At 42.3% G+C, this 24,408-nt stretch overlaps 2 protein-coding genes across 4 annotated transcripts; both read right to left on the bottom strand.

Moving 5' to 3' along the window:
- Positions 1 to 449: 449 nt before the first annotated feature.
- LOC143776957 (aldo-keto reductase family 1 member C1-like) lies at positions 450 to 7,248 on the bottom strand. 2 transcript variants are annotated; one of them, XM_077266836.1, is made up of 9 exons: positions 6,968 to 7,216; positions 6,627 to 6,800; positions 6,438 to 6,554; positions 6,271 to 6,348; positions 6,029 to 6,151; positions 3,444 to 3,553; positions 923 to 1,088; positions 760 to 842; positions 450 to 596 (listed from the first exon to the last, which is right to left on the bottom strand). In XM_077266836.1, the coding sequence occupies exons 1-9, from the start codon at positions 7,052 to 7,054 to the stop codon at positions 554 to 556; spliced, it is 981 nt and encodes a 326-aa protein (XP_077122951.1). In that variant the 5' UTR covers positions 7,055 to 7,216; the 3' UTR covers positions 450 to 553. The 2 variants fall into 2 exon arrangements, with proteins under 2 accessions (XP_077122951.1, XP_077122952.1); XM_077266837.1 differs by lacking the exon at positions 6,627 to 6,800 and having other exon boundaries at positions 6,968 to 7,248.
- Positions 7,249 to 9,836: 2,588 nt separating this feature from the next.
- Positions 9,837 to 23,723, bottom strand: LOC143776949 (aldo-keto reductase family 1 member C1-like). 2 transcript variants are annotated; one of them, XR_013215951.1, is made up of 10 exons: positions 23,467 to 23,723; positions 23,120 to 23,293; positions 22,917 to 23,033; positions 22,751 to 22,828; positions 22,541 to 22,663; positions 22,157 to 22,266; positions 11,731 to 11,896; positions 11,564 to 11,650; positions 11,323 to 11,414; positions 9,837 to 10,007 (listed from the first exon to the last, which is right to left on the bottom strand). XR_013215951.1 is itself a non-coding variant. In XM_077266818.1 (10 exons), the coding sequence occupies exons 1-9, from the start codon at positions 23,659 to 23,661 to the stop codon at positions 11,372 to 11,374; spliced, it is 1,089 nt and encodes a 362-aa protein (XP_077122933.1). In that variant the 5' UTR covers positions 23,662 to 23,723; the 3' UTR covers positions 9,837 to 10,007; positions 11,323 to 11,371. The 2 variants fall into 2 exon arrangements, 1 of the variants encoding a protein (XP_077122933.1); XM_077266818.1 differs by having other exon boundaries at positions 11,568 to 11,650.
- Positions 23,724 to 24,408: the final 685 nt, after the last annotated feature.

Below are 24,408 nucleotides of genomic sequence, written 5' to 3'. Positions count from 1 at the left end.
TGAATTTGGAGGGAACAATCTTTAGCCATAGGGGCGGGGTTTTCAGGTGTTTGATTCACCCTTTCCTTACCCGCTGGCTGCATGCTGGCTGCAATATGGGATTGAAGTTCATTCTCTGTCCTCCATAGTACACGCCTGCGCAAGCCAAGATTGCCTTGTGCAGGCATGTACTACGGAGGACAGAGAATGAACTTCAATCCCATATTGCAGCCAGCATGCAGCCAGCGGGTAAGGAAAGGGTGAATCAAACACCCGAAAACCCCGCCCCTATGGCTAACAATTGTTCCCTCCAAATTCAGGTGACAGTGTCCCTTTAAAACACAAAGAGCTTTTGCTGTCTAATTGCAGCATCTGTACTCCGCCTTAGAATTTCTCATTGCATGTTAAAATGTATCTATGTGCTGTCATTTCAAATCCGAGCCATAATAAGCACTACAGCACAGTCAGAATCAATTTGATAGATCTTTTATTTTCTGTAGATGGGGATTTGCTAGACTAAGATAATAAGACACAGGGGTTATAAGGATGAATCCAGAGAAATTAGCCAATGTTCTTAAAACTCATCGTCATATGGATACATAGGGCTTTCTTTCCAGCTAAAACAAAAAAATTAGAAGATAAAAGGAAAGTAAGGTCATAAAATAAAAGATAATAAATACAAGCACATTAAATTAAAATTGTAAAAATATTAATAAATAAAAGTTAATGTAAAGAAAAAAATATGAATAAATATGTTTTTGGAAACTAGAAGGTACTTACGAATCGACATTCATGTAACGCATGTCTTTATTGACTCCATCTAGAGATTTCATGTCTTCATCACTTAAGTCAAAGTCAAAAACCTGTAAGTAAAAAGTAATAAACAATATAAATAATTTTTAAGAGGAAGGAAATTATTCAAATTTTAGATTTCTACATTTACCTGGAAGTTTTCCTTGATCCTCTCAGGGTTGAAGCTTTTTGCCAAGACGACACATCCCCTCTGTAACAAATATCTCAGGGCCACCTGCGCAGGAGAGCGGTTCAGCTTCTTAGCGACTGTATTTAATACGGGGTCTTCAAGAACTTTGGGGAAATTCTGATAATTCCTGTCAGAAAGAAAATAAACTAAATCTCACACTTTTCCTAAAATTTTGGTGAAAAGAAAGAAAACAAGCACATTGATTTAGTGTGTTCCAAAAAGCATGAATTAAAATAGTCATTATATGGCGATCAGTGACGTCTCATTCCGTGAATGACACTATTATATCAGCACTATATGTAATGCTACCATATGCATACTATGGAGGATACTGTTACTACTATCACAGGATAGTCACTATTACAAGAGACAGGATGTAAAAAATAAAACATGGGAAATGAAGCAAGTTGTTATATTTTGTACATATGGTGCAGTATTATAGTAGTTATATTCTTGTATATAAGAGCAGTATTATAGTAGTTATATTCTTATACATAGGGAGCAGTATTATAGTAGTTATATTCTTGTACATAGGAGCAGTATTATAGTAGTTATATCCTTGTACATAGGAGCAGTATTATAGTAGTTATATTCCTGTACATAGGAGCAGTATTATAGTAGTTATATTTTTGTACATAGGAGCAGTATTATAGTAGTTATATTCTTGTAAATAGGAGCAGTAATATAGTAGTTATATTCTTGTACATAGGGGGCAGTATTATAGTAGTTATATTCTTGTACATAGGGAGCAGTATTATAGTAGTTATATTCTTGTACATGGGGGCAGTATTATAGTAGTTATATTCTTGTACACAGGGCATAGTATTATAGTAGTTATATTCTTGTACATAGGGACAGTATTATAGTAGTTATATTCTTGTACATAGGGAGCAGTATTATAGTATATTGTTCAACATAAGTGCACTATTATAGTAGTTTTATTCTTTGACATAGGGGCAGTATTATAGTAGTTATAGTCTTGTATATAGGAGCAGTATTATAGTAGTTATATTCTTGTACATATGGGGCAGTATTATAGTAGTTATATTCGTGTACATAGGAGCAGTATTATAGTAGTTATATTCTTGTACACAGGGGGTAGTATTATAGTAGTTATATTCTCGTACATAGGTGCAGTATTATAGTAGTTATATTCTTGTACATAGGGGCAGTATTATAGTAGTTATATTCTTGTACACAGAGGGTAGTATTATAGTAGTTATATTCTCATACATAGGGGCAGTATTATAGTAGTTATATTCTTGTACATAGGGGAAGTATTATAGTAGTTATATTCTTGCACACAGGGGGTAGTATTATAGTAGTTATATTCTCGTACATAGGGGCAGTATTATAGTAGTTATATTCTTGTACATAGGGGCAGTATTATAGTAGTTATATTCTTGTACACAGGGAATAGTATTATAGTAGTTATATTCTTGTACATAGGGGCAGATTATAGTAGTTATATTCTTGTACATAGGGGCAGTATTATAGCAGTTATATTCTTGTACATAGGGGCAGTATTATAGTAATTACATTCTTGCATATAGGAGGCAGTATTATAGTAGTTATATTCTTGTACATAGGGGCAGTATTATAGTAGTTATATTCTTGTACATAGTGGCAGCATTGTAGTAGTTATATTCTTGTACATAGTGGCAGTATTATAGTAGTTATATTCTTTTACATAGGGGCAGTATTATAGTAGTTATATTCTTGTACATAGGGGGCAGTATTATAGTAGCTATACTGTTTTACATAGGGGGCAGTATTATAGTAGATATATTCTTGTACATAGGAGCAGTATTATAGTAGTTATATTCTTGTACATAGGGACAGTATTATAGTAGTTATATTCTTGTACATAGGGGCAGTATTATAGTAGTTATATTCTTGTACATAGGGACAGTATTATAGTAGTTATATTCTTGTACATAGGGGGCAGTATTATAGTAGCTATACTGTTTTACATAGGGGGCAGTATTATAGTAGATATATTCTTGTACATAGGAGCAGTATTATAGTAGTTATATTCTTGTGCATAGGAGCAGTATTATAGTGGTTATATTCTTGTACATAGGAGCAGTATTATAGTAGTTATATTCTTGTACATAAGGGCAGTATTATAGTAGTTATATTCTTGTACATAGGGGCAGTATTATAGTAGTTATATTCTTGTACATAAGGGCAGTATTATAGTAGTTATATTCTTGTACATAGGGGCAGTATTATAGTAGTTATATTCTTGTACATAGGAGCAGTATTATAGTAGCTATATTCTTGTACATAGGGGCAGTATTACAGTAGTTATATTCTTGTACATAGGAGCAGTATTATAGTAGTTATATTCTTGTACATAGGGGCAGTATTATAGTAGTTATATTCTTGTACATAGGAGCAGTAGTATAGTAGTTATATTCTTATATATAGGGGCAGTATTATAGCAGTTATATTCTTGTACTAATATCCTTGTTCTTACCAGCCCTTTGGTCTGCTGGACCCCAGTACACAGAATCCGACCAGAACGATATCATGAGATTTGCAGAACTCCAGTAATTTGCTCTGATTGAGGAATATGTGACATTCCACCTGTGCAGAGATATAATGGCTCATTACTATATATAACAGTGTGGATAATATAAAATTATTTAAAGAACATTTCACTGTTAACAGGGGCGGTTTATCAGAGGGTCAATCTGGGCGGTAGCCCAGGGCCCAGTGGTGTGGGGGGGCCCTGGGCTACTACCGCACAGATTGCCCACCGGCCACCGCCATCAGGCCCCCTGACTGACTACTACTACTGGCGTATGTAATATGATCATTCTGTGCCCAGACCCGGCCGGTGGGCAGAGAGAGGGGGCCCGCATCGGGCCCCGTCTCATCTGCTCACCGGGCCCCTACCGGCGCTGCCTGCAGCGGTTTCCTATTGACGTGCGGGCGCTGGAGATGCTGGGGCTGGGGCAATGCTGGACACACTGGGGGCAATGCTGGACACACCGGGGGCAATGCTGGACACACTGGGGGCAATGCTGGAGACACTGGGGCTGGGGCAATGCTGGAGACACTGGGGGCAATGCTGGAGACACTGGGGGCAATGCTGGGGACACTGGGGCAATGCTGGAGACACTGGGCAATGCTGGACACACTGGGGGCAATGCTGGAGACACTGGGGGCAATGCTGGAGACACTGGGGGCAATGCTGGAGACACTGGGGGCAATGCTGGAGACACTGGGGCAATGCTGGAGACACTGGGGCAATGCTGGAGACACTGGGGCAATGCTGGACACACTGGGGGCAATGCTGGAGACACTGGGAGCAATGCTGGAGACACTGGGGGCAATGCTGGAGACACTGGGGGCAATGCTGGAGACACTGGGGCTGGGGCAATGCTGGACAGTGGACACACTGGGGGCAATGCTGGATACATTGGGGCTGGGGCAATGCTGGAGACACTGGGGGCAATGCTGGAGACAGTGGGGGCAATGCTAGAGACAGTGGGGGCAATGCTGGAGACACTGGGGGCAATGCTGGAGACACTGGGGGCAATGCTGGAGACACTGGGGCAATGCTGGAGACACTGGGAAAATGCTGGAGACACTGGGGCAGATTGCTGGACACACTGGTTGTAATATGCTGGACACACTGGGGTCTGGGGGTAATATGCTGGACACACTGGGGCAGATTGCTGGACACACTGGGGGCAATGCTGGACACACTGGGGCAGATTGCTGGACACACTGGGGGCGGTACTGGAGACATGGACAGAATGTAAATACGGGGCATGATTGGAGACACGGGGCAGAATGAAAGACATGGGGCAGGATTGGATCATGGGGCAGGATGGGGAAATCATATGGGGTAGAAAGAATGGATAATCATGAGGGCAGGATGCGAGATCATATTGCAGGAGCCAGGAATGAGATACACGGGGCCAGGATGGGGAATATTATTACCATAGGGGCTAATTAAGGGATATTATTACTGCAGTGATGTATTTATTTTATTTTTTGAGTATACTGTTTTAAATGGGGGGGCGCTCCTGTTACTGTGCAGAGTGACACAATAGCGCCTTTTTTTCTTCATGTGGTGTAAATTTGTAGAAATTGGGAAAAATTTAGTAATGTGTTCTGCAAGCGGAGCTCGAGATAATGGTGTTATTTCCTGCAGAGAGGAGTCCTGGCTGGAAGAAGTGATGGCGGTCTGTGCCGGATGAAAGATGAAGGACTTCACCTAGAGACGTCACTGGTGAGTCAGTGTTACCTGCACACTGACACTATACACTGTATACTATATGCAGAGCTCCTGTGTATAATACCACCAGTGATCTCTGTATTACCTCTACACAGACACTGCATACTAAGTACAGATCTCCTGTAAATACTGGCACTTATGGTGATAGTATTGTGTTTTTTTGTTTTTTTTTAATTACTGATCAGTATTGTAGTATTCAAGTATTCAGTCACTATGTGGTGGTAATATGTGGTCTGGAAATGGTGTTGTGGTATTTGTCCCTTGAATGTGCTATTTGGTCACCAAGTGGTGGTAATATGTGGTCTTGACATGGTGCAGTGGTATTTGTTCCTTGTATGTGATATTATTCGATCACTGTGTTTGTAATTTGTGGTCTGGTCATGGCGCGGTGGTATTTGTTCCTTGTATGTGATATTATTGGTCAAAATATACCTAAATTGTATTGCAGATTTTAACAAATATTTCATAGGTTACAGTAGAGTAGGGCCCGGCCATTTTTCTGGAATAATCTGGTTTGGGTATAACATGACCCCCGTCACATGACCCCCGTCACATGACCTCCGTCACATGACCGGGGGGGGGGGGGGCCCACAGTGTCTGAACAGCCCGGGGCCCTGGCTACCCTTAATCCACCCCTGACTGTAAACAACATATTGATGACAAAATATTACAGCAACATGGCTTCTTATTTTCCGGAAACAGCGCCACAACTGTTTATGGGTTATATCTGGTATTGCAATACCACACAACCTGTAAGGAAGATTGGCACTTTTTCTAATTTTTTAGGATATTTATGTGTGATTGATATGTACCTGGTTGCACACTGGCTTGTACTTGAGTCCTGGCATGTTGAGAATCAGCTCCAGTTGCCGGCGGTTAAAATTGGAGACTCCGATGGATCGGACGAGGCCGGCGTCTCTGCACGCTTCCATAGCCTAGAGGTTATGGTAAGATAATTAGAGAGATGTTCCATCCTAAAATGGGAATCTTACCCCGTATGGAGGAGGAGAAGTCATTCTGCCTGAAGTCACCCATAATCTTTCATAAAAGTTACCTTCCATGTTTCTCGGATATCTGTGTTATGAAAAATCAATTTCCCATTTTCGTCTTTGGGAAAGGGATCATCTCCAGGCTGGAGGCAAAAAAATAGAATTCAAATATAATGTCTTCTGCTCTGATCTGATTGGGAGCCACGGCCGATCCACACATATATCCACAAACCTTAAACTCCACGGGGGTGTGTATTAGGAAGAGATCCATGTAATCCAGCTGCAGATCCTTCAGAGATTTCTCCAGCCCGAGTCGGACCCTCTCAGGTGTGTGGTTATTATTCCAAAGCTGCAGAATAAATTAAAAACCTGTATCAACTCGTCATCGCCACCTAGTGAAAATAATTTTTGGATTGGTCACCTTCCCAGTGTAAAATATGTCTTCCCTCTTCACAGTCCCATCCGCAATCTTTGATCTAATGGCTTGGCCGATCTGGACCTCATTCCTGTATAAAAAGGCGCAGTCGATGTGGCGGTATCCAGCATCAATGGCGACCTTGGTGCTCTCACAGGCCAGTTCTTTGGTGTACTTAGCCTAATAAGATGCAATTTTTATAAATCTCATTGTTTCCCTATGGGGTAAAAGAAACATGGGGTGATGGCGCTGTGTCTCAAATGGGGGAACATTGAGGTGGCGAGAGACCAGCAGTAATGCCGCTTTACTATGGATTCAGTGCAGTACTTTATATCTGTTGCACTCACCTTTTCCGGGTCGGCGGTGCCAAATCCGATTACTGGCATTTTATTCCCATCGTTCAGCACAACGTAGGAGTCCGGCTTCAGAGCCATGGTGTAATGTGTCCCAGTGTCTCACAGTGCACAAGGTGCTGCCTGTATTTTATCTAGTCCTTCCCCAACCGTACAGCCCGTCCTATAGGCTAATGAAGGTGGACGCCTATTTGTCAGGGATTCTGCAGCGTCATTGCTTAGTAGCTACAAAAACACATGTGATGGGAAAAATGAAGGGAGCTGTCACGGGGAAACTGCAGAAGGATATGTCTTCCTGATTGTTTTATAATAAGTAAACTAGAAAAAATAAACAGAAAACGTGAAGCATGAGAGAATCTGCCTTTAATAGGGAAAAGGTTCCTCCTGATCCCACATAAGCATCAAACTGGAACAACATGATCCAGAGTGTCAATCAGACCGGATCACCAACCTGGAGTGTCAAGTGTCAATCATAAAGGATAAACTTTAATAATCCCAAGTGTCAATCACAACAAATCGTCATCCAGAAATCCTGAGTGTCGATCATAATAACCATGATCCAGACTGTCGATCAGACTGATTCAAAATTTGTAATCCATAGTGTGAGATCAGACAAGATCAACATTCATGATCGCGAGATTCAATCAGACTGGGTCAAACATACACAGTGGGTACGGAAAGTATTTAGACCCATTTACATTTTTCACTCTTTGTTTCATTGCAGCCATTTGGTAAATTCTATAAAGTTCATTTTTTTCTCTTTAATGTACACTCTGCACCCCATCTTGACTGAAAAGAAACAGAAATGTAGAAATTTTTGCAAATTTAATAAAAAAGAAATACCGAAGTATCACATGGTCATAAGTATGCAGACCCTTTGCTCAGACACTCATATTTAAGTCCCATGCTATCCATTTCCTTGTGATCCTCCTTGAGATGGTTCTACTCCTTCATTGGAGTCCAGCTGTGTGTAATTAAACTGTTAGGACTTGATTTGGAAAGGCGCACACCTGTCTACCTGTCTATATGAGGCCGGTTTCACACGTCAGTGGCTCCGGTACGTGTGGTGACAGTTTCCTCACGTATCGGAGACACTGACTCACGTAGACACATTAAAATGAATGTGTCTCTGCACATGTCAGCCTGTTTTCACGGACCGTGTGTCCATGTGCAAAACACGTAGACATGTCCGCTTTTCTCCGGCAGCACGGTCCGCAAAGCGTCCCGCACACGTGCACACGGAGAACAGTGTGCACTCTCCTCTGTGTGCACGTACCGCCGCAGGAGAAACAGCGCTACAGTTAAGCGCTGTCCCCTGCTTTTGGTGCTGAAGCCGGCATTCATTCCTTCTCCCCAGCAGCGTTCGCTGGAGAGAAGGAATGAAAAATCAAGGTTTCTTTCCTTTTTTTTTGTTTAAAATAAAGTTCGGGGTCACCTCCCGCCTCCCACCCTCTGTGCGCCCGCCCGCTTGCATTAAAATACTCACCCAACTCCCACGATGCCTCCTCTCAGCGCCGGCAGCTTGTCCTGTGTGAGCGGTCATGTGCTACTGCTCATTACAGGGATGAATATGCGGCTCCACCGCCCATAGAGGTGCATTGTTACAAAGCTGACCTTGGGGACACTCTAACATCATAATATCTTGATACTGTTTATTTTGTTTTATTTTATTTGTTTTACTTCATATACTGTATCATATTTAAAGCCAGAACAGTAAAAATGAAACCTACATGGTGGAAACCAGCAGAGTATAGTATTTTAAACTAAAATAATAACACATTCTGTTAGGGTTGGCGGAACGCACCAAGTATATATATATATATATTGAATAGTAAAAGCGAACTCTGTTACTTCACAGATTCGCTTGAGAAAGAGAACGCTGTGCCCTGTTAATCTCACAGAGGAACAGCTACCTAAGAGAGCCAACAGTGGTCATGGAGTCAGCATAGCACACACAAAACTCCTCACCAGAGGTGCCGGTGTTCTAGGGGCTTATTTCAGCCAAACCCTGAATCCACATACACAAACTCCTCACCGGAGGTGCCGGTATTCTAGGGGCTTATTTCAGCTGATCCATGACCACATGCAAGCATGACCACACTGGCGTTGAGCTCATAACTTAGGTTAATACTAGCGCATGGCCGTGCGGCCATGCGAACCTTTCATAGATGCAGCAACTTCAGGACCTTCCTAGAGAACCAATGGGAGCTGGTACAGTACCCGAGCAACTTCAGGACCTTCCTAGAGGACCAATGGGAGCTGCTGCAGTACCTGAGCATTTGACCCCCGACCTCCAATGAGATGTATTACCCTGGGCATGCTCAGAAGGGGAAAAGCAGGACTTAGGCCCAGAGACGTCTGCTAGCCGCAGACGAGTACAGGCTACTATGGCTGAGCCTGGAAAAGCAGCAGTAATCATCCGCACCATATCAGGCTGAGCCAGGCGCTGGGACCAACGTCTCTGCTGAGCAGGCTCTACTGCGGCTGGAGAAGAATGGAAGACTGCAGCGGAGATGATTCGAGATTTCCCCTGTGCAGAGGCGGGAACTTGACTCCTAACACATACATTTGTATAAATTTAAGGGCGTTTAAATAAAATGCTAAGGGACTGCTATGGGCACGATCACAGATGCCGCTACAGATTCTCAGCTATTTGACAGCCATATAAAAGACAGAAAACAATGAAATAGAAACTATTTTGTACAGAATTTTAAGAGGATTAAAGGTATTGAAATACATAATTAGTTTTTTATCAGTTAACTGGGTATTAGCAAATCTTTCCAAGAGATGACACCTTCAAATTAAATTGGACACAAAATTTATTTTATGTCAACATAAAGAAGAGTGTTGTACTCTTGACTTTGCTGTGTAATTGCAGCATCTGTACTCAGCCTTAGAATTTCTTATTGTTTGTTAAAATGTGTCTATATGCTGTAATTTCAAGTCCGAGCCATAATAAGCAGTACAGCACAGTCAGAATCAATTTCATAGATCATATATTCTCTGTAGATTGGAATCTGCTAGACTAAGATAACACTGGTCAACAGCATTTTTGGTGCCAAAGATATTTCATCGAATTTAGGGTATTTTTGGGGTGCTGATTCTGAATATGTCATCAGTTTTGCCAGATTGGCTCAAGTTTTTGAGATTTTTGGTATCTTATTTATAGCACTTGTTGGTAAATGCGACGCATCATCTCATTAATTTCTTTGGATTAGTACTTGAACTGAGCAGTTCTCAATATAGTTTTGTGTTAATTAGTGTTCTAAAAGTTTGTTCATAGCTTGATTTTTGCACTAACTTTATGTTGTTGTCTGTTTTCCAGTGAAAAGCATGAACTCATCAAGAAGAAGTTGTCTTAACGATCCAGACTCATTCTGTTACATTTGTGGTGAATACACACTGCCAAAACATAGAAGAAACATAACAGACTTCGTAAAAAAAGTGTATTTTGCCTATTTTGGGGTTATGCTTGGGGACCAAGACAAGTTTTGGGCACCACACATAGTGTGCAAAGCATGTATCGAATTATTACGAAAATGGAGCAAAGGACAAAGAAAAAGCTTCAAATTTGGTGTTCCAATGGTGTGGAGAGAGCCAAAAAATCATCATGATGACTGTTATTTATGGTAAACACAGGTACAGGCACATCTTCACAATGAGGGACAGGCCTTCTTGCAGATTCCATGTTACTCCCATTTTCATTTCTTATGCTTATTGAATCCTTGCACTTGCACTGCACAGAAATAACAGTCATCATGATGATTTTTTGGCTCTCTCCACACCATTGGAACACCAAATTTGAAGCTTTTTCTTTGTCCTTTGCTCCATTTTCGTAATAATTCGATACATGCTTTGCACACTATGTGTGGTGCCCAAAACTTGTCTTGGTCCCCAAGCATAACCCCAAAATAGGCAAAATACACTTTTTTTACGAAGTCTGTTATGTTTCTTCTATGTTTTGGCAGTGTGTATTCACCACAAATGTAACAGAATGAGTCTGGATCGTTAAGACAACTTCTTCTTGATGAGTTCATGCTTTTCACTGGAAAACAGACAACAACATAAAGTTAGTGCAAAAATCAAGCTATGAACAAACTTTTAGAACACTAATTAACACAAAACTATATTGAGAACTGCTCAGTTCAAGTACTAATCCAAAGAAATTAATGAGATGATGCGTCGCATTTACCAACAAGTGCTATAAATAAGATACCAAAAATCTCAAAAACTTGAGCCAATCTGGCAAAACTGATGACATATTCAGAATCAGCACCCCAAAAATACCCCAAATTCATTAAAATATTTTGGACACCAGAAAAAAAAATTTTTTTTGTTGACCTGTGTAATAAGACACCGGGATTATAATGATGAATCCAGAGAAATTGGCTAATGTTCTTAAAACTCATCGTCAAATGGATACTTGGGGCTTTCTTTCCAGCTAAAATTTAAAAAAGAAGAAAGTAAAGTAAGGTCATGAAATAAAAGATAATAAATAAAAGTACATTAAAATAAAATTGCAAAAATATAATAAAGATTAATGTAAAGAAAAAAATATAAACAAATTTGTTCTCAGAAACTAGAACGTACTTACGAATCGACAGTCATGTAACGCATGTCTTTATTGACTCCATCTAGAGATTTCATATCTTCATCCCTTAAGTCAAAGTCAAAAACCTGTAAATGAAAAGTAATAAAAAATATAGATTATTTTTAAAAGGAAGGAAATTATTCAAATTTTAGATTTCTTTATTTACCTGGAAGTTTTGCTTGATCCTCTCAGGGTTGAAGCTTTTTGCCAAGACGACACATCCCCTCTGTAGCAAATATCTCAGGGCCACCTGCGCAGGAGAGCGGTTCAGCTTCTTAGCGACTGTATTTAAAACAGGGTCTTCAAGCACTTTGGGGGAATTCTGATCAATCCTGTCAGAAAGAAAATAAACTAAATCTCACACTTTTCCTAAAATTTTGGTGAAAGTATAGGCAACAAGCACATTGGTTTAGTGTGTTCCAAAAATGCACAAAAAAAATTGTCATTATATGGCGATCAGTGATGTCGCATTCTATGAAAGGCACCATTATATCAGCACTATATGTAATTCTATCATATGCATACTATGGAGGATACTGTTACTACTATCCCATGATAGTCTCTATTACAAGAGACAGGATGTGAAGGGTAAGACATGGGCAGTGAAACAAGTAGTTTTATTCCTGTACATAGGAGCAGTATTATTGTAGTTATATTCTTGTACATAGGGGCAGTATTATAGTAGTTATATTCTTATATATAGGAGCAGTATTATAGTAGTTATATTCTTGTACAGGGAGCAGTATTATACTAAATATATTCTGGTGCATAAGGGACAGTATTATAGTAGTTATATTCATGTACATAGGACCAGTATTATAATAGTTATATTCTTGTATATAGGAGGCAGTATTATAGTAGTTATATTCTTGTACATAGGGGCAGTATTATTGCAATAATATTATTTTATCTGCCTTTTTTCTTGGACTTCATCACATATAATAATACAATGTTCTTGTTCTTATAATAGTAGTTATATTATTGTTCGTAGGGAGCAGTATTATAGAAGTTATATTCTTGTACTTAGGAGCAGTATTATAGTAGTTATATTCTTGTACATAGGAGCAGTATTATAGTAGTTATATTCTTGTACATAGGGAGCAGTATTATAGTAGTTATATTCTTGTACATAGGGGCAGTATTATAGTAGTTATATTCTTGTACATAGGGGCTGTATTATAGTAGTTATATTCTTGTACATAGGAGTAGTATTATAGCAGTTATATTCTTGCACATAGGAGCAGTATTATAGTAGTTATATTCTTGTACATAGGGGCTGTATTATAGTAGTTATATTCTTCTACATAGGGGCTGTATTATAGTAGTTATATTCTTGTACATAGGGGCTGTATTATAGTAATTATATTCTTGTACATAGGAGTAGTATTATAGTAGTTATATTCTTGTACATAGGAGCAGTATTATAGTAGTTATATTCTTGCACATAGGAACAGTATTATAGTAGTTATTATTATTATTATTATTATTATTATTATTTATTGTTATAGCGCCATTTATTCCATGGCGCTTTACAAGTGAGGAGGGGTATACATAATAAAAACAAGTACAATAATCTTGAACAATACAAGTCATAACTGGTACAGTAGGAGAGAGGACCCTGCCCGCGAAGGCTCACAATCTACAAGGGATGGGTGAGAATACAGTAGGTGAGGGTAGAGCTGGTCATGCAGCGGTTTGGTCGATCGGTGGTTACTGCAGGTTGTAGGCTTGTCGGAAGAGGTGGGTCTTCAGATTCTTTTTGAAGGTTTCGATGGTGGGCGAGAGTCTGATGTGTTGTGGTAGAGGGTTCCAGAGTAGGGGTGATACGCTAGAGAAATCTTGTATACGATTGTGGGAAGAGGAGATAAGAGGGGAGTAGAGAAGGAGATCTTGTGAGGATCGGAGGTTGCGTGTAGGAAAGTACCGGGAGATGAGGTCACAGATGTAAGGAGGAGACAGGTTGTGGATGGCTTTGTACGTCATGGTTAGGGTTTTGTACTGGAGTCTCTGGGCAATGGGGAGCCACTGAAGGGATTGACAGAGGGGAGGGGCCGGAGAATAGCGGGGGGACAGGTGGATTAGTCGGGCAGCAGAGTTTAGAATAGATTGGAGGGGTGCGAGAGTGTTTGAGGGGAGGCCACAGAGCAGGAGGTTGCAGTAGTCAAGGCGAGAGATGATGAGGGCATGGACTAGGGTTTTTGCAGATTCTTGGTTGAGGAATGAACGGATTCGTGCAATATTTTTGAGTTGATGTCGGCAGGAAGTGGAAAGGGCTTGGATATGTGGTTTGAAGGAGAGATCAGCGTCAAGGATTACCCCGAGGCAGCGAGCTTGTGGGACTGGGGAGAGTGGGCAGCCATTTACTGTAATGGATAGGTTCGTTGGGGGGGTCACGTGAGATGGGGGAAAGATGATGAATTCTGTTTTGTCCATGTTAAGTTTCAGAAATCTAGCGGAGAAGAAGGATGAAATAGTGGACAGACATTGAGGGATTCTGGTTAGTAGGGAGGTGATATCTGGTCCAGAGATGTAGATCTGTGTGTCATCAGCATAGAGGTGATATTGAAAGCCATGAGATTCTATGAGCTGTCCCAGGCCAAAGGTGTAAATGGAGAAGAGCAGGGGCCCAAGGACTGAACCTTGTGGGACTCCGACAGATAGGGGGCGAGGTGAGGAGGTGGTGTGTGAGTGGGAGACGCTGAATGTCCGGTCTGTTAGGTATGATGAGATCCAGGATAGGGCCAAGTCTGTGATGCCAAAGGATGAGAGGGTCTGTAATAATAGGGAATGGTCCACTGTGTCAAAGGCAGCCGACAGGTCGAGGAGGAGGAGGACAGAGTAGTGTCGCTTGCTCTTGGCGGTTAAGAGGTCATTGGTGACCTTAGTTAGGGCAGTTTCAGTGGAATGGTGTGACCGGAAGCCAGATTGTAAGCGGTCAAAGAGGGAGCAAGAAGAGAGATGGGAGGACAGTTCAAGGTAGACTGTTATGACCCCAATGGCGAGGGTCTCAGAGGAACGTGGAAGTCTGCAGAGTACAAAAATCCAGCTCATAGGGCAGTGGTAACTGGGTTGACCATATATCTACTCCTAACGCCAACACTAGAAGTAGCTGGGGATCATTCCTACGTTGATTCTAGATGACACGCGCCAGCCGGAGAATCTAGCTACCCCTAGTAGAGGAAAACAAAGACCTTTCTTGCCTCCAGAGAAGGGGACCCCAAAGCTGGATAGAAGCCCCCCACAAATAATGACGGTTAGGTAAGAGGAAATGACAAACACAGAAATGAACCAGGTTTAGCACAGAGAGGCCCGCTTACTGATAGCAGAATAAAGAAAGGTAACTTATATGGTCAACAAAAACCCTATCAAAATCCACACTGGAAATTCAAGAACCCCCGAACCGTCTAACGGTCCGGGGGGAGAACACCAGCCCCCCTAGAGCTTCCAGCAAAGGTCAGGATATAGATTTGGAACAAGCTGGACAAAAATACAAAACAAAACAAATAGCAAAAAGCAAAAGGCAGACTTAGCTGATATAACTGGAACCAGGATCAGTAGACAAGAGCACAGCAGACTAGCTCTGATAACTACGTTGCCAGGCATTGAACTGAAGGTCCAGGGAGCTTATATAGCAACACCCCTAACTAACGACCCAGGTGCGGATAAAAGGAATGACAGAAAAACCAGAGTCAAAAAACTAGTAACCACTAGAGGGAGCAAAAAGCAAATTCACAACAGTACCCCCCCCTTAGTGAGGGGTCACCGAACCCTCACCACGACCACCAGGGCGATCAGGATGAGCGGCATGAAAGGCACGAACTAAATCGGCCGCATGAACATCAGAGGCGACCACCCAGGAATTATCCTCCTGACCATAGCCCTTCCACTTGACCAGGTACTGAAGCCTCCGCCTGGAGAGGCGAGAATCCAAGATCTTCTCCACCACGTACTCCAACTCGCCCTCAACCAACACCGGAGCAGGAGGCTCAGCAGAAGGAACTACAGGCACAATGTACCGCCGCAACAAGGACCTATGAAATACATTGTGAATAGCAAACGACACAGGAAGATCCAGACGAAAAGATACAGGATTAAGGATTTCCAATATCTTGTAAGGCCCAATAAAACGAGGTTTAAATTTGGGAGAGGAGACCTTCATAGGAACAAAGCGGGAAGAAAGCCATACCAAATCCCCAACGCGTAGTCGGGGACCCACACCGCGGCGGCGGTTGGCAAAGCGCTGAGCCTTCTCCTGTGACAACTTCAAGTTGTCCACCACATGATTCCAGATCTGCTGCAACCTATCCACCACAGAATCCACCCCAGGGCAGTCAGAAGGTTCCACATGACCCGAAGAAAAGCGAGGATGGAAACCAGAGTTGCAGAAAAAAGGCGAAACCAAGGTGGCGGAACTAGCCCGATTATTAAGGGCAAACTCAGCCAATGGCAAGAATGTCACCCAATCGTCCTGATCAGCAGAGACAAAACACCTCAAATAAGCCTCCAAAGTCTGATTGGTTCGCTCCGTCTGTCCATTAGTCTGAGGATGGAAAGCAGACGAAAACGACAAATCAATGCCCATCCTACTACAAAAGGATCGCCAGAACCTGGAAACGAACTGGGATCCTCTGTCTGACACAATATTCTCAGGGATGCCGTGCAAACGAACCACGTTCTGGAAAAACACAGGAACCAGATCGGAAGAGGAAGGCAGCTTAGGCAAAGGAACCAAATGGACCATCTTGGAGAAGCGATCACATATCACCCAGATAACGGACATGCCCTGAGATAGCGGAAGATCAGAAATGAAATCCATGGAGATATGTGTCCAAGGTCTCTTCGGGACAGGCAAGGGCAAGAGCAAACCGCTGGCACGAGAACAGCAAGGCTTAGCTCGAGCACAAGTCCCACAGGACTGCACAAATGACCGCACATCCCTTGACAAGGAAGGCCACCAAAAGGACCTGGCCACCAGATCTCTGGTGCCAAAAATTCCCGGGTGACCTGCCAACACCGAGGAATGAACCTCGGAAATGACTCTGCTGGTCCACTTATCCGGGACAAACAGTCTGTCAGGTGGACAAGACTCAGGCCTATCAGCCTGAAATCTCTGCAACACACGTCGCAGATCCGGAGAAATAGCTGACAAGATAACTCCATCTTTAAGAATACCAACAGGATCAGCGACTCCAGGAGCATCAGGCACAAAGCTCCTAGAAAGAGCATCGGCCTTCACATTCTTTGAACCTGGTAAATACGAGACAACAAAATCAAAGCGGGAGAAAAACAATGACCAGCGGGCCTGTCTCGGATTAAGGCGTTTAGCAGACTCGAGATACATCAGATTTTTGTGATCAGTCAAGACCACCACACGATGCTTAGCACCCTCGAGCCAATGACGCCACTCCTCAAATGCCCATTTCATGGCCAACAACTCCCGATTGCCCACATCATAATTTCGCTCGGCAGGCGAAAACTTCCTAGAGAAAAAGGCACAAGGTTTCATAACAGAGCAACCAGGGCCTCTCTGCGACAAAACGGCCCCTGCCCCAATCTCCGAAGCATCCACCTCAACCTGAAAGGGAAGTGAGACGTCAGGCTGGCACAAAACAGGCGCCGAAGTAAACCGGCGTTTCAACTCCTGGAAAGCCTCCACGGCAGCAGGAGCCCAGTTAGCTACATCGGAGCCCTTCTTGGTCATATCCGTCAAAGGTTTCACAATGCTAGAAAAATTAGCGATAAAACGACGGTAGAAGTTAGCGAAGCCCAAGAACTTCTGAAGACTCTTAACTGACGAGGGCTGAGTCCAATCAAGAATAGCTCGGACCTTGACTGGGTCCATCTCCACAGCAGAAGGGGAAAAAATGAACCCCAAAAAGGGAACCTTCTGTACACCAAAGAGACACTTTGAGCCCTTGACAAACAAAGAATTTTCACGCAAAATTTTAAAGACCAACCTGACCTGCTCCACATGCGAATCCCAATTATCAGAAAAAACCAAAATATCATCCAGATAAACAATCAAAAATTTATCCAGATACTTCCGGAAAATGTCATGCATAAAGGACTGAAAAACTGAAGGCGCATTGGAGAGCCCAAAAGGCATCACCAAGTACTCAAAATGACCTTCGGGCGTATTGAATGCGGTTTTCCATTCATCACCTTGCTTAATGCGCACAAGGTTGTACGCACCACGAAGGTCTATCTTGGTGAACCACTTGGCACCCTTAATCCGGGCAAACAAGTCAGACAACAGCGGTAAAGGATACTGAAATTTGACAGTGATCTTATTTAAAAGCCGATAATCAATACAAGGTCTCAAAGATCCGTCCTTTTTTGCCACAAAAAAGAATCCCGCACCAAGAGGGGAAGAAGACGGACGAATATGTCCTTTCTCCAGAGACTCCTTGATATATGAACGCATAGCGGTATGTTCAGGTACCGACAGATTAAACAGTCTTCCCTTAGGAAATTTACTGCCTGGGATCAAATCTATAGCACAGTCACAGTCCCTATGAGGAGGCAGTGCACTGGACTCAGACTCACTGAAGACATCCTGATAATCAGACAAATACTCCGGAACTTCCGAAGGCGTAGAAGAAGCAATAGACACAGGCAGGGAATCCCCATGAATACCACGACAGCCCCAACTTGAGACTGACATAGCCTTCCAGTCCAGGACTGGATTATGGGTCTGTAACCATGGCAGCCCTAAAACAACCAAATCATGCATTTTATGTAAAACCAGGAAACGTATCACCTCGCGGTGTTCAGGAGTCATGCACATGGTAACCTGTGTCCAATACTGCGGTTTATTTGCTGCCAATGGTGTAGCATCAATACCCCTAAGAGGAATAGGATTTTCTAATGGTTCAAGAGTAAAACCACAGCGCTTAGCAAATGAGAGATCCATGAGACTCAGGGCAGCACCTGAATCTACAAACGCCATGACAGGATAAGATGACAGTGAGCAAATCAAAGTTACAGACAGAATAAATTTAGGTTGCAAATTACCAACGGAGACAGGACTAACAACCTTAGCTATACGTTTAGAGCATGCTGAGATAACATGTGTAGAATCACCACAGTAGTAGCACAAGCCATTCCGGCGTCTATGAATTTTCCGCTCATTTCTAGTCAGGATTCTATCACATTGCATTAAATCAGGTGTCTGTTCAGACAACACCATGAGGGAATTTGCGGTTTTTCTATCACATTGCACCGAATTAGGTGTCTGTTCAGACAACACCATGAGGGAATTTGCGGTTTTGCGCTCCCGCAACCGCCGGTCAATTTGAATAGCCAGTGCCATAGTATCATTCAGACCTGTGGGAATGGGAAAACCCACCATAACATTCTTAATGGCTTCAGAAAGGCCATTTCTAAAATTAGCGGCCAGTGCACACTCGTTCCAATGTGTCAGCACGGACCATTTCCGAAATTTTTGGCAATACACTTCAGCCTCGTCCTGCCCCTGAGACATAGCCAGCAAGGCCTTTTCTGCCTGAATCTCAAGATTGGGTTCCTCATAAAGTAAACCGAGCGCCAGAAAAAACGCATCAAGATCAGCCAATGCCGGATCTCCTGGCGCCAGCGAAAAAGCCCAATCCTGAGGGTCGCCCCGTAAGAACGAAATAACAATTTTTACTTGCTGAGCAGAATCTCCAGATGAACAGGGTCTCAGGGACAAAAACAATTTACAATTATTCACGAAATTCCTAAACTTAAACCTGTCTCCGGAAAACAGTTCAGGAATCGGTATTTTAGGTTCTGACCTAGGATTTCTGATAACATAGTCTTGTATGCCCTGCACACGAGTAGCCAGCTGGTCCACACTTGTAATCAAGGTCTGGACATTCATGTCTGCAGCAAGCATAGCCACTCTGAGGTAAAGGGGAAGAAGAAAAAAAAAAAAAAAAAACTCAGAATCTTCTTTCTTATAATCCCTCTTCTGCAATGCATTAAACATTTAATACTGGCCTGGCAAACTGTTATGACCCCAATGGCGAGGGTCTCAGAGGAACGTGGAAGTCTGCAGAGTACAAAAATCCAGCTCATAGGGCAGTGGTAACTGGGTTGACCATATATCTACTCCTAACGCCAACACTAGAAGTAGCTGGGGATCATTCCTACGTTGATTCTAGATGACACGCGCCAGCCGGAGAATCTAGCTACCCCTAGTAGAGGAAAACAAAGACCTTTCTTGCCTCCAGAGAAGGGGACCCCAAAGCTGGATAGAAGCCCCCCACAAATAATGACGGTTAGGTAAGAGGAAATGACAAACACAGAAATGAACCAGGTTTAGCACAGAGAGGCCCGCTTACTGATAGCAGAATAAAGAAAGGTAACTTATATGGTCAACAAAAACCCTATCAAAATCCACACTGGAAATTCAAGAACCCCCGAACCGTCTAACGGTCCGGGGGGAGAACACCAGCCCCCCTAGAGCTTCCAGCAAAGGTCAGGATATAGATTTGGAACAAGCTGGACAAAAATACAAAACAAAACAAATAGCAAAAAGCAAAAGGCAGACTTAGCTGATATAACTGGAACCAGGATCAGTAGACAAGAGCACAGCAGACTAGCTCTGATAACTACGTTGCCAGGCATTGAACTGAAGGTCCAGGGAGCTTATATAGCAACACCCCTAACTAACGACCCAGGTGCGGATAAAAGGAATGACAGAAAAACCAGAGTCAAAAAACTAGTAACCACTAGAGGGAGCAAAAAGCAAATTCACAACAGTAGACGTGTTGTTCCAGTAGTTTGGAGGCATAAGGGAGAAGTGATATAGGGCGATAGCTAGATACAGAGGATGGGTCAAGTGAGGGCTTTTTGAGGATAGGTGTGATGGAGGCATGTTTAAAGCTTGAGGGGAAAACACCAGTTGTTAGTGATAGGTTGAAGAGATGGGTTAGGGTTGGGATGAAGATTGTGGTGAAGTTTGGGATGAGGTGGGATGGGAGCGGGTCAAGTGCACAGGTGGTGAGATGCGATCTTGAGAGTAGAGTGGCGAGTTGATCTTCTGTAATGGTGGAGTAGTTGGTTTTGGAGGTGGAGGGTAGGGAAGTTGGGAGGAAGGGCTCTGGGGCTTGTTGACCAAAACTGTCTCTGATGTTATCAATCTTCTGCTTGAAGAATGAGGCAAAGTCTTCAGCAGAGATAAGTGGGGAGGGAGGAGGTGCTGGGGGACGGAGGAGAGAATTGAAGGTGTTGAATAACTGTTTAGGGTTGTGAGACAGGGAGGATATGAGAGATGAGAAGTAGGTTTGTTTAGCTGTGGCGAGTGCGGTCTTGAAAGTAGTGAGGGACTGTTTGAATGCGATTAAGTGGTCGTTGGAGTGGGATCTTTTCCATCTGCGCTCAGCAGCCCTGGAAGCTCGCCTCAGTTCTTTGGTCAGGCTGGTGTGCCAGGGCTGTCTGTTGATTTTGTGAGCTTGGTATGTGTAAGTGGGGCAGCAGATTCCAAAGCTACAGCTATTGTGGTGTTATATAGAGCGGCAGCGTCATCCGCATTGTGTATGGAACTTATGTCTGTGAGAGGGAGGAGGGATTCAGAGAATGAATGTAGGTCAAGATGTTTAAGATTTCTGCGAGGGTGTGAAAGTTTGTGGGGTGGGGACTCTAGACATGGAGTGGAGAGAGATGAGAATGTGAGAAGGTTGTGGTCAGAGTTATTGCCCCTATGTACAAGTTATATTCTTGTACATAGGGGCAGTATTATAGTAGTTATATTCTTGTACAGTATATAGGGGCAGTATTATAGTAGTTATATTCTTGTATATAGGGGCGGTATTATAGTAATTATATTCTTGTACATAGGGGAAGTATTATAGTAGTTATATTCTTGTATATAGGGGCAGTATTATAGTAGTTATATTCTTGTACATAGGGGCAGTATTATAGTAGTTATATTCTTGTACATAGGAGCAGTATTATAGTAGTTATATTCTTGTACATAGGGGCAGTATTATAGTAGTTATATTCTTGTACAGTATATAGGGGCAGTATTATAGTAGTTATATTCTTGTATATAGGGGCAGTATTATAGTAGTTATATTCTTGTACATAGGAGCAGTATTATAGTAGTTATATTCTTGCACATAGGGGCAGTATTATAGTAGTTATATTCTTGTACATAGGGGCAGTATTATAGTAGTTATATTCTTGTACAGTATATAGGGGCAGTATTATAGTAGTTATATTCTTGTATATAGGGGCAGTATTATAGTAGTTATATTCTTGTACATAGGAGCAGTATTATAGTAGTTATATTCTTGCACATAGGGGCAGTATTATAGTAGTTATATTCTTGTACATAGGGGCAGTATTATAGTAGTTATATTCTTGTACAGTATATAGGGGCAGTATTATAGTAGTTATATTCTTGTACATAGGAGCAGTATTATAGTAGTTATATTCTTGTACATAGGAGCAGTATTATAGTAGTTATATTCTTGCACATAGGGACTGTATTATAGCAGTTATATTCTTCTACAAAAGGGGCAGTATTATTGCAATAATATTATTACATCTGCCTTTTTTCTTGGACCTCATCATCACATATAATAATACAATATTCTTGTTCTTACCAGCCCTCTATTCTGCTGGACCCCAGTACGCTGAATCCGACCAGCAAGATATCACGAGATTTGCAGAACGCCAGTAATTTGTTCTGATTGAGGAATATGTGACATTCCACCTGTGCAGAGATATAATGGCTCCTTACTATATATATTAGTGTTCATAAGTTTCAATTATTTAAAGAACATTTCACTCTAAACAACATGTTGATGTTAAAATATTACAATTTGGCTCATTTTGTTTACAAACAGCGCCACAAGTGTCTATGGGTTATATCTGGTATTACAGCTCCATTAACGTGAAAGGAGCTGTACTGCAATACGACACTTAACCTGTAGTGAAGAGCTCCTGTGGATTTTTTTTAAATTACAAGTTGTTTTTTTTTTTTTTACCTGGTTGCACACTGGTTTGTACTTGAGTCCTGGCATGTTGAGAATCAGCTCCAGTTGCCGGCGGTTAAAATTGGAGACACCAATGGATCGGACGAGGCCGGCGTCTCTGCACGCTTCCATAGCCTAGAGGTTATGGTAAGATAATCAGGGAGATGCTCCATCCGAAACTGGGAATCTTACCTGTCACCCATAATCTTTCATATATTTTACCTTCCATGTTTCTCGGATATCTGTGTTATGAAAAACCAATTTCCCATTTCCATCTGTGGGAAAGGGATCATCTCCGGGCTGGAGGGGGAAAAAAGAATTCACACATACTGTCTTCTGCTCTGATCTGATTGGGAGCTGCGGCCAATCCACACATATATCCACAAACCTTGAAATCCACGGGGGTGTGGATCAGGAAGAGATCCATGTAATCCAGCTGCAGATCCTTCAGAGATTTCTCCAGCCCCAGTCGGACCCTCTCAGGTGTGTGGTTATTGCCCCAAAGCTACAAAATATATTAAAAGCCTGTAACAGCTCATCATCGCCACCCAGTGGTCATGTTAAAGTGAAAAGAATATTTTGATTAGTCACCTTCCCAGTGTAAAATATGTCTTCCCTCTTCATCGTTCCATCCACAATCTTTGATCTAATGGCTTGGCCGACCTGGACTTCATTCTCGTAAAAAATTGCGCCGTCGATGTGGCGGTATCCGACGTCAATGGCCACCTTGGTGCAATCACCAGCTTGTTCTATGGTGTACTTAGCCTAATAACATGTAATTTTTTATAAATCTCATTGTTTCTCTATGGGCTAAATGACACAGAGTGATGGCACAGTGTCTCAAATAGGGAAACATTGCGGTGGCGAGAGACCAGCAGTAATGCCGCTTTGCTTTGGATTCAGTGGAGCAGCCGCTACTTTATGTCTGATACACTCACCGAGTCCGCCCCAGTGCCAAATCCGATCACCGGCATTTTATTCCCATCGCTCAGCACCACGTAGGAGTCCGGCTTCAGATCCATGGTACAATGTGTCCCAGTGTTTCGCAGTGCACAAGGTGCTGCCTGTATTTTGTCTAGTCCTTCCCCAACCGTACAGCTGACACCTATTCGGCAGGGATTCTGCAGCGTCATTGCTTAGTAGCTACATAAATATATGTGATGGGAATAATGAAGTGAGATGTCACGGGGAAACTGCAGAGGGCTGTGTCTTCCTGAATGTTTTATAAGAAGTAAATAAGAAAAAGCAAACATAAAGCATGAAACAATCTGCCTTTCAAGGGGAAAAGTTCCCTCCTGATCCCACGTAAGTATCAAACTGCAACAACATGATCCAGAGTGTCAGTCATACCGGATCACCAACCAGGATCGCAAGTGTCAATTAGAAAGGATAAACTTTAATGATACCTAGTGTCAATCACAATGAATAATCATCCAGAGAACTCCATTGTCGATCATAATAACCATTATCCAGTCAGTTGATCAGACTGATTCCAAATTTGTAATCCCTAGTGTGGGATCAGACAGGAACAACATTCATAATCCTGAGAGTCGATCAGACCGAATCAATGTTGATGTTTCTGATTGTCAATCAGATTATCTATAATCCTGAGTGTTAATAATAATATTTTGGAAGCAGAGAAAGGAAAAAGAAACCGCACCGCTGAAGTGCACTTACCCCGTAGGGTGGGAGATATCCTTGCTGAGAGACTCCTTAATTCTCATATAACGGCCTCTGTAGGTGCGTCGTCCAAAAGAAATCAGTCAATGTGTGAAGAAGAGGAAAAAGTTGGTGCGCACTCTTGGGTCCGTTTAAAATCCTTGCTTTATTGGAACATCAATGAAAAGACAAACAGGCGGGAGACTACGTGCGGGATGAAC

The sequence above is a fragment of the Ranitomeya variabilis genome, chromosome 5 (genome assembly GCF_051348905.1).
Source record: "Ranitomeya variabilis isolate aRanVar5 chromosome 5, aRanVar5.hap1, whole genome shotgun sequence".
Lineage (NCBI taxonomy): Eukaryota > Metazoa > Chordata > Amphibia > Anura > Dendrobatidae > Ranitomeya > Ranitomeya variabilis.
Note: the sequence above shows the minus strand (reverse complement) of the source record. Positions and strands in the feature narration are given on the sequence as shown.

Excerpts from the sequence above, each read along its gene's own strand:
- LOC143776949 (XM_077266818.1), bottom strand. The coding sequence starts at position 23,661 with ATGACGCTGCAGAATCCCTGCCGAATAGGTGTCAGCTGTACGGTTGGG. Across the intron at positions 22,664-22,750 it reads ATATCCGAGAAACATGGAAG|GCTATGGAAGCGTGCAGAGA; the intron begins GTAAAATATATG and ends CATAACCTCTAG. Across the intron at positions 11,651-11,730 it reads GGATCAAGCAAAACTTCCAG|GTTTTTGACTTTGACTTAAG; the intron begins GTAAATAAAGAA and ends TTTCATTTACAG.
- LOC143776957 (XM_077266836.1), bottom strand. The coding sequence starts at position 7,054 with ATGGCTCTGAAGCCGGACTCCTACGTTGTGCTGAACGATGGGAATAAA. Across the intron at positions 6,801-6,967 it reads GCACCGCCGACCCGGAAAAG|GCTAAGTACACCAAAGAACT; the intron begins GTGAGTGCAACA and ends GCATCTTATTAG. Across the intron at positions 597-759 it reads CGTTACATGAATGTCGATTC|CTGGAAAGAAAGCCCTATGT; the intron begins GTAAGTACCTTC and ends TTTTTGTTTTAG.